Raw genomic sequence first — 13,315 nt, forward strand, 5'->3', positions numbered from 1 at the left:
AAAGCTGTTTTTAGAATCTGGGTTCATTTAGAGCAGCTCTAGTTCAAAACCGTGGTTTTAAATTTTTTAATGACTTGTAATGAAGTCAAAACCTAGAATGTTGAGGGAGAAAAAATTAAAATCAAGGTGGGCCATGTCAATTTAAAGAGGAAAAATACTTCATACAGGCTGAACATGGGATCTATTCTCATGTCTTTGGTACTTTTGCATTTATCATCTTTCATGTTTTTCATTTGTTCAAAGACGTTTACTGTTGCCTTAGTGAAAAACTGCATGTGAATTGATGCTTTGCTACTTTTGTTTCTACTAAAGCAAGGTTTGCAAGGTTTTTTCAACATTTCCGTTGCCAACCAATTTTTTCTTTCCATTAAACTCACATCTTTGTTTAAGTATGACCTGCAGCTTAGGTAGCTTATTTCACTACTCAATTACACATTGGGCTCATGGAAGAGAGACTGGAGAGATGTCCGTCTTTTTCTTGAGCAAATATTTTCATATAGCTTATATATAATAACATGCTTTAAACATTTTGATTTTAAATAACTGTGATTTTACTATTTTTTAAATAATAATAGGCAGTTATCTTAAGTGGGCCGGTCTGAGGCATGAAACTCCAGGGCTGAAAATGAGTCTCTCTCCGTCCCTGGTGACAAAATTCAGATACATTATCACTGCATAATCTGATCTGTTACAAGTAGCTTCCTGTTGTTAGAGGAAGGAAACCGTTTTTTGTTTTTCCTGCCAGCCTCAACTGAGACCCGAAGCATTTCTCATCAAGGAAATAACTTGAAATAATTAGGGGAACATTCAAAACGATACCCGCTAAATGAAGGCAAACCTGAGTCTGCTTTTGTTTCTGAGTCTGAAACTGCCCACAAATAAAATTGCATTGTGCATGTATTTAGGGAAAAGCCCAGGGGAGACCAGAGCTCCACGCAGACTTTGCTGAAAAGGCACTAACATTTTTAACGTCAATAAATTATCTTTTTTTTAATCCACGAACGAATCAGTAATATAGGTGGATTTTTGCAATCAGCATCATGACTTATTCATTTGGGAAATCTGCTGATATGTTTTCTTCCTCAGGTCAGGGCCCAAACAATAACAAATAAGTAGAAAACAAAATCTCTACCTCTTTGATTGCAATGACTCTGTTGTGTTTGTGGCTGAACAGACAGACGAGAAGAGCTGCAAGAAATAGGTGCACGCAGCTCCCATCAACGGCTTTGATGAGCAGGCCTGCTCCTTCATTTATTTAGTGCAATCTGCTTTGTGAATCCAGTGCAGCAATACAACAAACACCAGAAGGAAAACGTCTGTGGAAAAAAAAAAGTATTCGAATAAAGGTTAGTTTCTTTACCTGAGCCCTGAACAGGTGCTGACAGCGACGCTGGAACCTTCCATGCCAACAACCTCGCCATGGTAGAAACAATTTGCCTGGAAAATAAAGTTTCATTTTAACCTGCAGCTTTGCGTGTGCCATCTCACATTTTCTGTTTCTTGGAAAGGAGCTATAACTTCCCCCCGGTGTGGTTTGGGAGCAATAAAACTGTTGCTTTAGACTCACAGAGCTGGCGGGGGGAGAAGCAGACCGGCGAGCTCCATCAGGGGTGTACCAGATTTCCTGATACCCAGGGGCCAGCAGTTGTCTGGAGGCAGTCGACACAAAGAGGATATGCACATTCAAGACACAGCGGAAAAAAAATAAAAAATACAGTAATCGCGGACGTGTACCGGGATGGCTATTTAATAAGTAACAGCTGAGGGAACAGAGATAGTAAAAGAGAACAGGGAATCTCAAGCAGTCCGCAGCACGTAAACTATTCATTCTGGTAGATAACCTCACTGAACCAAACTGCTTTAAAGATTTTCTAAGAAAATAGACAGATAGTAAATCACACAAAGATGCATACGTGTTTTTGAAATCCTGCTTGTATAACAAAAAAAATAAAATAAAAGAAAAAGAAATGATAACTTCTCCACACGGACCGTTTAAATGCCAAAATACATTATTTAGATGGAGCTAGCTATTGATAAATGTTCCCCATCTCTTTCCCTGCAACTAAAACATTTCTCAATCCCTACACAAGCCTGACTCCACCACGGAGGGTGAGAAATCAGCGGAGCTTGCATGCATGTCTGGACAAACATCGGTTTTATTTGGATGGAACATCGCATCTGTCTTGTCCTGCATCTGCGTGTGTATCTGAGCAGGGCCCGTTGGACCCAGACCAGCGTTGATGCTTCTTTTCCTGTAGAGCTGCATCCAAATGTTTCTAAATCCATTCTTCCTGTTTTCATTCATAAACTTTGCCTGCCCTGCAGATGGTTTTCGTTTGCTCTGCCTCTGTCTTGTCTTCTCTCCTTTTAAGATCTAGCTAAGAGATAACCATGAACGGGCGACTAGTGCAGCAAGCTCAAATTAGAGTAAAGGCTGCATTTTCCAAATCAAGCTACATATTAAACTCAGACCTAATAGTGTTATCAGGACTCCATTAGGTGTTGTGATGTTTTGATTTTTTTTATGTTCAGTACGTGTTTTATACAGCAGAACAAAAGATTAAAAAACACTTGTCAATCTCTCATTTTGAACACTTTCTTTAGTTATCCTAATTCATAAAACAACCTAATTTTGGAAATGGACTAGTTGTCCTTTCACGTTAGTTTTAGATAATTCAGTAGCATAGGCAAATAGCTTTAGCATTGCTTAAAGCTAAGCAACTATACATTTCCCCAAAGCTGTAATTCAGTTAAAATATGGAGGCTTCTTTTGTTTATTTTTTTTGTTTTGTAGCACAAGTGTCTCATTTTTACAAAGTAGGCTGACAGATAGGGGGTTTGAGAGAGGGGGAAAACATGCGGGAAAGCACCCGATAAAGGCTTCTTTAAACTCAAGTATAGCCGCTAAGCTCATAGCTGCCTTGCTAACTGGTTTTCTTGCCCTTCTGGTACTTTGTGTCTCAATGAAGCAGCTGTACACTTACTGTACCTTTGTTAAAGAATGTGTTGAGAAATTCAATGTTATCGGTTTGAGTTTTTAAAAGTAGAATAATTGGACTTAAGGAGTTTTTAACCAAGTCTGCTTACTATAATCAGCTATAGATGTTAGCATTAGCATGGTATTGGCATGAAAGCTCAGGCTGCTGGGCATGATAGCTCATTTCAACCAATGAAGTATACAAACACTCCACTTTTACTTTATGTTGTGAGGAATTTGAAATTCCATTTGAGAGCCAAAGACTACATCATCAATAAATCACCAGCAAATGAGGGAATAATGCAAACTTTGCAGAAGTCTTTCCTGGATTCCATAAGTTTTAATTTTTGGCAAAAAACAGTTTATGAAAAGCATCTGAAATTTCAGTTTGAGGTTTATCTCCAACCCAACCTCAAAATCCAAAATGTCTGCTAAGCATATAACAGATAGTTGGATGAGGGAAACTGGTTTGCGCCGCGGCGGTCCTTGCAGCTGTGTCACCTCTACTACTGGACGTGCGGAAACCATTGTACCGCAAATTGGTTACGCCATGACGCAAAGCGTCCGTACGCGTGCGTTTCAAGAGTGAGATTTTCGTTGTAAGATTGAGCTTTTCAAAGTAATGCGTGTGAGCGTGTGCAATTGATGAAATGCGTGTGTCACACGGTCAATGCGTGACAGTTGAGAGCTATGGTTATGTATTACATAAAGTCAACTACGTTCGCAGCGCTGCACAACCTCGGTTAGGGACTGCGTTGCTATGGAGTTTGAATGCATAAAACATCAAGACATGGATTGCTATCAATTTATGCTGTAAACAGAAGAGTAAATGTGCTAAGGAATATTTTAACATGTCTGAAAATTTCAATGAGAACATTAGCTCAGCATTAGTCTACTCGGGCTGCAGGGTATGATGGTTTACCATGTGATGAATTTCTAGCAGGGGAGAGGGGGTGGATCCAGTTAAAATTCAAACACCAATTCAAAATGACTGACTAACTGTAAAGACTGTATCAAACATAGTTAAAGTGTGTCTGCAAGTTTCCGGCCTTTACGTTTGCTAAGTTGACACGCGTCTCATAAGAACCGAAGTGAGCAGATCTCCCAAACATAGGAGTTCCTTTTCAGCATGATGAGGACAAACGAGCAGAAGTCTGTCCTCCCCCCCGTCAGACGCCCTGAGGGAGGTGAGCCACTTGAAACAATGACAGCCTGTTGATGCAAACTGCAATAAAGGGAGTCAAAGACAGAAAACAGCCACTCCGTCCTACAAAAGTTGACCGTTCACATACGGCCCCACATGTAAACCAGAGGATTTAAAACTGATCAGTCAGTGGTGATGGGTCCGTCTGACGTCCTCGTCGGCAGCACAACCCCCACCGCGTTTAGATTTGACCTCCTGACCTCATCCTTTAGTTTTGCAGCCGCTTGAACTCGGATTCCCGTTGCAGTCTTGGCTTATCTTTAAGACTATCGTGTTATCTATCGGGCGAATCAATGACTGCCTTAACTTCACCTTGCTGCTATTCCACAGTAGTTGTTGTTTTTTTTTTCTCCACATGAAGGGCAATGACTTCTTCTGGAAAAGAAACAAATGACTCCATCTCACTCACACACCAATCAGCAGCTCTGTGCCTGAGCGAAACCACTCTGACATATCAGTCCCTGGGGATAAAGCGTTTGTGTACACTAGCAGACTGATGGCTATATAACCTGCCCCAGCGTGACATGCGGTCAAAACACGCCATCTACGAAATGATAGAGGGAGCCTCTACAGCCAGAAATACTTTAACCCCACCTTGGTGCCGCTCCTGTTGGTTCTACGCGGGGGGTACGGTACACTTTATTAAAACTATTTATGTCACCCGGTCAACAGAGTGCATCCACGTTCCATTACCTGTATTGTCATTTGCATGCATGATTGCAAAAACCTGTACGCCCATTCTTTTGATCGACTGGGTATGTGTCAGAGATTAGCTCGTTTAAACCGTGAATTAAAAGTGGTGAAAAGGGCAAAACTAAAACCACCAAGCGAACCACAACCATAGATGCTGTGGGGTGGGATCAAACTGATCGGTTTCACTTTGTCTCAGCAGCTGACAAATCCTTCGATGTGCGGCACACCTAAACCCCCCCCAAAAAAAGATCATCCTGTTGAGCAACCGCGCAAACTGGCACGGGGCCTTTGAGACGTGCTCTCCAAGAGCACAAAGACAACTGCGCTGCTTTCAAACGCGGGTGTTGTCTTCATAAGAGCACCAGATGTCAACGGTGCGACCACATACGAGCGCCGCTCTTTCAGAGCTCTGTGCGATAAGCTCGTTTTCCTTTCTCTTCAAGACTAAGTGCTTCTTTGTGCTCCTCCAGCGCATAAAATCTCAAGAAAATACAATGAAGTTTGTAACTTGAGAGAACGTAAAAAAAAGAAAAAGGTTAAAGGGGGTATGAAATACTTCTGCAAGGGCGCTGTACGACAAGGCAAACGCAGACGTCATGAACTTTACTTCACTGCCAAGCTTTGAGTCAATCAGGCTAAAACACACCACGTCTCTTTTAGAAAAACTCGGAGCCTTTAGCTTATTTGCATTCCAGTAATCACCATGAGAGCTTTCAAAGCAGGAGTGCATAAGTTCTGCGTGCTGGCCCAACAACGGCTGGATGCCGTCCAGCGCTTGGACAGAAGCTGTGATTTAGCGCGGCGACGCCGCTGGAATCGGGGCTGTCCAGCAATGAAGCCGAGACAAAGGGCTGGTTCAACACTGGCAGGAGAAACACGGAGTGGGGGAGTAGCGCTAATGTACTTTGGAGATAGTGGCGGGTGGAGGGGGGGGGGGTGTGGGGGAGCGTAATGCAACAGGGTCAGTGGGTTGCATTCTCTCATAGTATCAGATGACATCACAGCACAGTGGCTGGAGAGAGACGGCTGACGCAAAGTAAAAATACATTTCTGCGGTAGATGCTGGAGAGGCTTTTACTGCAGAGGGAGGACGTCGGGGTCGGGGCGAAGCTGGGATGCAGCGGAAACGATGACATTGATCATCTGTCCCCCCCCCCCCCCCCCACCCACTCCGTCAGGCCTTCCGTCTCTGTTTGTTGTCTCTCCGGGTGCCGAGTCGGTAGAAGTTAGTTTGCGGATGTCATCCGTCTGCGTGTGGCCGCTGCCTCCCTCGGCCTCGCTGTCGGGGTCGGTTTATTTATACTGGAGCCCTGGGGAGCGTCAGGCGAGGCGAGAGAAGCCCGGTTTCCGAGCTGCTCCAACGGAACCATGCGAAGTGAGGACAAGATAAGGGCGGACAAGAGGAGAGGGTAAAGAGCAGAGGAGAGAAACAATGGCCCCCCGTCTCCTGAGGGAGCGCCTCATTCAGGTCCCTGCACTTAATGATGTGCAGGAAGGGCATTGGAGTGAAGAATAGAGAAAGTCAGGCAGGGCAGGAAGCGGTAATATCCACACAAGTCACATCTGAAGCGGAGCGATATAACTCACACCCAAACTGACCCCGGCTGTCACAACCTTCCTCACACCTCGTCCCGGCTCCACCACTCTCCTCCGGGGCGATCACACGCCCTCTCACACGGCTTCCTCTCCATCGTGCTGTGTGTTTGAAATTACCTTTTCCTGCACTCTCTGAGTCAGCACGCACTCAGGTCCGTGCCTCGCTCTTAACTGAATCAGCCCCGCGCAAGTGCGCTGTGCCCTTTCATTTAGATAAAGGCTCCATCAGACACAGACAGGAACACTAAGAACGACTGGCCGGGACAGAAATGGATTGAGTTTGGACTCCAGCCACGAAGAAGAAGAAAAAAAAACACCCCCGTCGACGTTTTCCTCCGCGCTTTGTTGCTGTGATTCTCTGAGTAAAGAACAGATGAGGTAAAGCGGGACGAAAAGACGGACAGCTGGAGAAAGACAGCTCTGGAACGTCACGAGAGACAAATTAAAAAGCGATGACATCAAGGCCGTTTCACAGCTACTTTAGGAGTCCCGTTCGTCCGTTGACCGGGTAACACGGTTTTGGGCGCACACAAAGACGCAGCTAGGATACCACCACCAGTATTTACTGCCGGCATTTCATCTGGCTGCTCCCGCAAAACCATGAATCTACCCCCCTGGCACAAACTGCAGTCCTCGCCGACCGAGCTTTTGGTCTCACAGCAGTTTGTGTCTTGGCGTCAGAGTACAAATCATGACAAATTATGGCACTCTGGGGTTCTTTATTAGGCAACAACTGGGGTAAACAGTGGTTGGTGATGGGGGAGAAACAATAAAAATGCTACTATGAATGGAGCGGAGTGGACAGAGGAAAACTGACTCTTTCTCGAAAGCATCGGAACTATTCTGTAAGATGCTGCACACAAAATATTGAGGTGGAGCTTATTTGAAACTAGCCGACCACGTCATTAGAGCCGCCTTTTCGTTTGCCTGTTGACACAGATGGTAAATCAGCCAGAAACACGGCAGCGACTCGATGCATTCAAGTATGGAGATGTGGTGAAGGCTACTTGCCGAGTATTTCAGAAACCGGTGATTCAGTGGGATTTTTTCATGCACAACCGCCTCTCTGGTTTAAAAAGCACGTTCAGAAAAAGAGAAAATAATCCTCTTATGTGGATGGAGATACCCTGTCGATGCCAAAGGCCACGGTAAAAATGGCAAACTGGTTCAAGCTGAGCCAAAGGCGACAGTTTTTGGTTTTCAGTGTCAGCACATACCATCAAGGGAGGCTGAGGGTTGGAAGATGCCTGGAATGACTGGAGGTCAATCTTTATGTAAACAGCAGTGAAATCAATCAATCAATCAATCAAACAGTTGATCACAAATCTCTGTTTTTCGGGAACGCTCTGGCCTAGCTAGATAGCAGCTCAGAACAGCAGGAGTTACAGTACTCAGAAGTCTTTGGACTCTCTCAATACTGGAAACAAACACTTTTACAAACTGGTACCTAAAGGCCACATGTCACAGAAATGAATCACCGTCAGTCTTTCCATTTATTAGTCAAAGCAAATAACTAATATTAAAACATGAGCCTCTTGGGTCATGCCTTCAAAAGTAAAAAAAAAAAAAGCTCTTCCACACACAGAACGGATACTGACATCATGGACGGACGGACGGATGGATGATGATGTCATCAACCACACTCTTGCCACTGTCTACCGCTGGTTTTCCCCACAGACGATCCCTTTCTAACAGGAATACGTCAGATGGACGTGGGGTTGCTTATTAGCAGCACAGACAGAGGAAATCAGGAGCACTTCTGCAACAGAAGGTCCTCCTTGCAGGAAACACGGGTGAGCTACGTGAAAATAAACTAGTCAAGGCGCTACACTTCCCCCCCAACAGAAGGAGTCTCTTTGCTGGAAAAAGGGTATTTTCCCCCTAAGGATTGGGGAATTAAATAAATATTGGATTTAAGAGAAGGAGCGTAGCGTTTGTACAGTAACAATACAATTAGCTAATATTTTTAAATATTTATTATTCCCTCTCTTAGTGCAAAACGTCTGCTGATGCCTGTAGATCACAATAGGAAGAAAAATAAATCACTAACCAATGTTTCAATTCATGTTATTGTTATTTATGTAGACAACACAAAGCAGTGCAGTGGTACGAAATGGAGGGAAAAAGGGCACCTTGTTTATTTAAAAAGAATTTATATGCACATGCCAGAATCATCTTTAGCTGCAATTGCTGCTACAAGTCTATTTGGGTTTGTCTCTTTCAGCTTTGAAGAACTTAAGCTCTTACGGAGCCGTTCAAGTATGGAAGTCCAGTTTTCTGCTCCGTACCGGTCCGTCTGGCTCCGGCCGGGCCCAAGCTCCACAATCGCAATCGTAGCAAACAGGAAATAGAGCGTCAACAACCTCTGGTTTGTCAAAGTTAAATGTTGTAAACAGAGATCGTTAACCACAAAAAGATGTGCTGAAAGAAAATAAGAATTTTAGCTACATTAGTATTTCAAAGTAGTCGTTCCCGATAAGCTTGCAGTCACGAGAACTTAATGGTTATCGTGGTCGCTAGGGTCGGTTCTGGACATGGCGATAACCAACGACGGGCAGCTACAAGCCCGAAAGCAATTAAAAAGGATAAGTGGTAAAGCTGATTATTTTTGGCGTCCGACTGCGTGTGATGGAAAGCTACTCTGCGCACAGAGCGGTGAGAGCGTCCAAACTGTAAATCACAGCGGATGCAGATGGACCGCAACACACCGTAAAACTCTCAAGGATCCAATTAGGCGTTGCAAGTTATGACGAGCGTGGATTTTTGCCAAATATGTTCACATAAAAACACTGATTCGGCATCCAAGAGAAGTGCAGCATTCAGGCAATCATCATCACACACACACACAAATTACAAGACAAAACCTAATTGGATTTTTCCTTCCATTTAAAAATGAGAGTGCAGCACAAGTGAACCGCCTAATAAATGTTCAGAGCCCTTCCTGTTCTAGAAAAGATATGAATTGCACAAAATCAATTTCAAAATCCTTCCTTTTTTTTCCTCTTGGTGGGTACATTTTGGATTTCCTCTTTCTTAGGACAGTTTGTCATCATCTCTTGAGTCTATCAACACCTCCTCCATCCTGTTCTGAGAAACAGAGTGTACTAGTTTTATCTAATCTATGTCAGGACCTCACACGCCACCTCATCAGCTATCGTTGCTGCTCTCTTTTCTGACCACGCATGTACGGACAGGTTGCGTGATTGATGAAAATCCCGTCTCCCAGAGGAGGCCTAATGCTGCGACCACCTGCCGGGCAGACAGAGCGGGGGTGGGGGGGTGGGGGGGGGGGGGATAGGGGGGTTCCCTCAGGGGGAAGTTCAGTCAGACTCACTGGAGACGGGGATCAGTGAGAATGCAAATGCGGCATTAGACCCGAGGGTAAAAACAGACTCCAATGCTGTGCTGAGGTACATTAAAGCCGTTGCTGGCTCAAATCCAAGTGATAACCCTCGACTCATTCATCCTACGCTCCAAACCCTGTGTTTGTGAAACCGGCCGAGACACTCGCGCTCTCTTTCTGCCATCATCTCATTGTTAGCGGACAGGAACCGCTCCGCCAGATCGCAGGATGTTCGTTGGGGAGGCACAATCTCACTTCCTGTTAGCTCAAGGCGGGCAGATCGGGTGTCACCCGTCTGTCATCCGGGCAACATCCCCCTCTCATCGCCACCCCCAAGGGGCGCCGACCTCGTGGATGGGTCCGTGCGACAGCTAACATCTGGTCAAACAGGCCGGGGTGCGCCGGTCGTCTGTCTGGATGTCCAAGATGCTGTAACCCCCCCGGTTCTCAAAGGGGCGACGCTCAGGCTGCCGTCAGTGGGACTTGGCAAAAGTTAGTAAGTAGGTTGTAGAGGTAAGTCCAAAAACCAGCAGAACACTGATTTCGTCTACAAACCAGCACCACTCAAAATGGAACTGCTGTGGGAAAAGGTGCCTGTGGATATTCAGGCCCTCTGAAGTTATGACTTGGATAGACCAAAGACACCAAATCCTACTCATCAGTGGCGTAGTTGCAAGTGGAAAACCAGGATTAGTTGTAATCAATAATCGCTACTGACAAAACAAGCTGATAGTACAATATGTCCCGCTATTTTTATACATTTAGGCTCTGATCAAAGACATTTAAAATGCAACAACAGCAAACAACATTCTTTATCACTGGTGCGACTAGATTTTGAACGCCGCGCGGCCGTGTTGAATTTTAAAGCCAGGGTTGGTAAGGACCCAGTAGGAGTTCGGACTCGGGAGGCCCTCCTGGTATACTTTTACTGCACACACGTCTTATTAATCAATATGCTTTCTTTTCGTAACAAAACACAAATAATGGAAAGAGTTCAACTGCTGTTGTAGCAGCAGTGTTTTAGAATGTCTACAAGTTATGGTGCTACCTGAAAAAACTGCAGCATTTAGTGGAGTGGTACTCGTCAAAAAAAAAAAAAAAAAAAAAAAAAAAAAAAAAAAAAAAAAAAAAAGTAGAACCACTTATCTAACCCGACCGTTCCTTAACTTTTCAGCTTTGGACCCAGAAATTAAGCAGCAAAAATGAAATGTGTTACCCAAACTATTTGTAATAGAGATCAGAACCATGCCTTACAACCATAGCCTTCACAAAAGTGCAGAGTTGTCACTTGGAAGAAAAATTACAGATGATCTTTAATTTTTTTGGTCAAAATGAAAACCTGTTAAGTGTGACCTCCATGTATATTCCTGCCATCTTGATTTAATACTCTGGTTGAAGTAAAATATGGTTCACAGAGCTTTCCTCCAGCTTTACATGTTTGGAGAATATTTTTTTTTTCCTTTTTTTAAATTACTTAACTGGTCAGATTACCAAATTAAGCAATTTAATTTGGTAATCTGGCCCGTTTCTTCTATGGCTTGTGGTAAACTGTAAACAGGAGTTCTAATGACATTCTGTTTCACAAAAGCCAAAGTTTAATAAAGTGCACACAACTAATAGCCGTCATGCCAACATATTCTCTCCCACCTGAGCCGTGCATTTCTGCAGCTCTTCCACAGTTACAATAAGTCTCTTGGCTGCTTGTCTTGGTCGGTTTGCAGTTGGACCACACCCTCTCTATTTTCAGATGATGGATTAATCGGTGCTCTGTAAAGGTGAGCTCACACCGAACGTGAACAAAATGAATGAAGCGAGTGATTTGCATGTTATCCCAAATGACGTGCTTCAAGCGTGAATTGGACGAATGGAGTGAAGAGAAACTGCAAACAGTTCATTGGATGCAACTAGAAGGTAGGGCTGGGCAATCTATCGAGATTTTTTAAAAAGTGATATAATATGAGATTATATCGTTTCTATCAAGATGGTCTATGCTGCATCATAATTATACTTTTATGTATTATAAGCCTGGTGGGCAACCACCCTTAACTGCCCCCGCCGCCAGGCTAAGCATCGCTTGTTTATTTTAAATGCCACGATGAGAGCTACATAAAAGGCTCATTAAAGTTCCTGTCCAGGAAAAAACCTTCCAGTCTAAATAGCTAACAGGCTAGCTGTTATTAGCTCTACGAACACTACGTCAACGCGCTGGGCCCTTCCTTCGAGCCGCGTGACACAATGCTTTGATTCAGAGATGCCTTTTTATAATTACTTTATTAAAAGCAAAAAGATATCGAGATAAATATTGTACTGTATCAGTTTACTTGCTATTATTTCACATTGTATCAGAAAAAATAGTTAAATTTTTTATGTGGTTTTTCTATGCTATATACGGTTTTTGTTTGAAATTTTCAGTGTCTGTTTTTTAAATTGATTTTGTGTTTCCTCACTACACAGCTGTGTTAACCTCAGGTTAGCATTGTTTATATTTTTGGCAGTTATTTGACCTTTATAATAATAATAATAATAATAATAATAATACAAAAAGATATCAAGATAAATATTGTATATCGGCATGCAGCCAAAAATATCAAGATATTATTTTTGGTCTATATTTCTTCCCCTATTTGATGGCGCGGTGAAGCAAGTTGAAAGAAAATTTTTGCGCGTTGTCCGCGCTGAATTGTTTGCGAGAGAGAGAGAGAGAGAGAGAGAGAGAGAAGATGGTATATCATTGAGGTACGTTCAAGTAAATAGAGATGCCACACTTTTCAGATTATTTGTAAAAAATAAATAAATAAATAAGAATAAGAACAGCAAACCATGACAAACACGCCCTGTTCTGTGTTGATCTATCCCGTAACATCTTAATAAAATACAGTAAGGTTTGCGGTTTTATTGCAACCGAATGTGTAAATGTTCAAGGCGTACGGATCATTTCACAAGGCAATGTACTCCCAATAAGACAATTACATTCAGACCTAATGGCTGCAGCTCTAACCTGATTGAATCAGATAGAAAAAAACTGCTCACATCTGTCACATCTGTCGCATGACGAAGCTTTTCTCAAGTTCATCTCCAGTTCTTTTCTCCCATGAAACTAAAATAGGCTGTTTTTTTGGTTTTTTTTTTACTGAAGGTACTCACTCATTCTTTTCAAGGTGTATTCTTAGCTGCTGGCCCTCGGCTGAGATCAGAACCTGGACCTCTGCCGGATGCTGGAAACCATGAAACATGTGGGATTTTAGTCATAGCAACACACTCTGGCTTCACGTTGGAAATAAATCTATTGTTCTATAAGTCAGGTAAGTATCTCTCTCTCACACACACACACCTCTTTGCTGGCAGATCTGATGAGCCTAAGAGGATCCAGCCACACAGGAGAGGTAATCTCATAACTCTGGACGTGTTCGAGGACCCTCCTCTGTCTGCTCTGATTCTGTTCTCCTGCAGGGAATAACAATAAAAAAAATGGTGATATGCATTGCTATTAAACAGTTTTAAC

At 43.3% G+C, this 13,315-nt stretch overlaps 1 protein-coding gene across 1 annotated transcript in view; it reads right to left on the minus strand.

Annotated features, from left to right (window-relative positions):
- Positions 1-13,315, minus strand: part of adam19b (ADAM metallopeptidase domain 19b) — a 32,495-nt gene that overhangs the window by 16,675 nt on the left and 2,505 nt on the right. Inside the window, exons 2-5 of the mRNA XM_012870626.3 lie at positions 13,145-13,257; positions 12,958-13,028; positions 1,568-1,649; positions 1,361-1,437 (exon numbers count right to left, since the gene is read on the minus strand). Coding sequence (XP_012726080.2) covers positions 1,361-1,437; positions 1,568-1,649; positions 12,958-13,028; positions 13,145-13,257 — 343 coding nt within the window. The remainder of the gene's footprint in view (positions 1-1,360; positions 1,438-1,567; positions 1,650-12,957; positions 13,029-13,144; positions 13,258-13,315) is intronic.

The sequence above is a fragment of the Fundulus heteroclitus genome, chromosome 23 (genome assembly GCF_011125445.2).
Source record: "Fundulus heteroclitus isolate FHET01 chromosome 23, MU-UCD_Fhet_4.1, whole genome shotgun sequence".
Classification (NCBI taxonomy): domain Eukaryota; kingdom Metazoa; phylum Chordata; class Actinopteri; order Cyprinodontiformes; family Fundulidae; genus Fundulus; species Fundulus heteroclitus.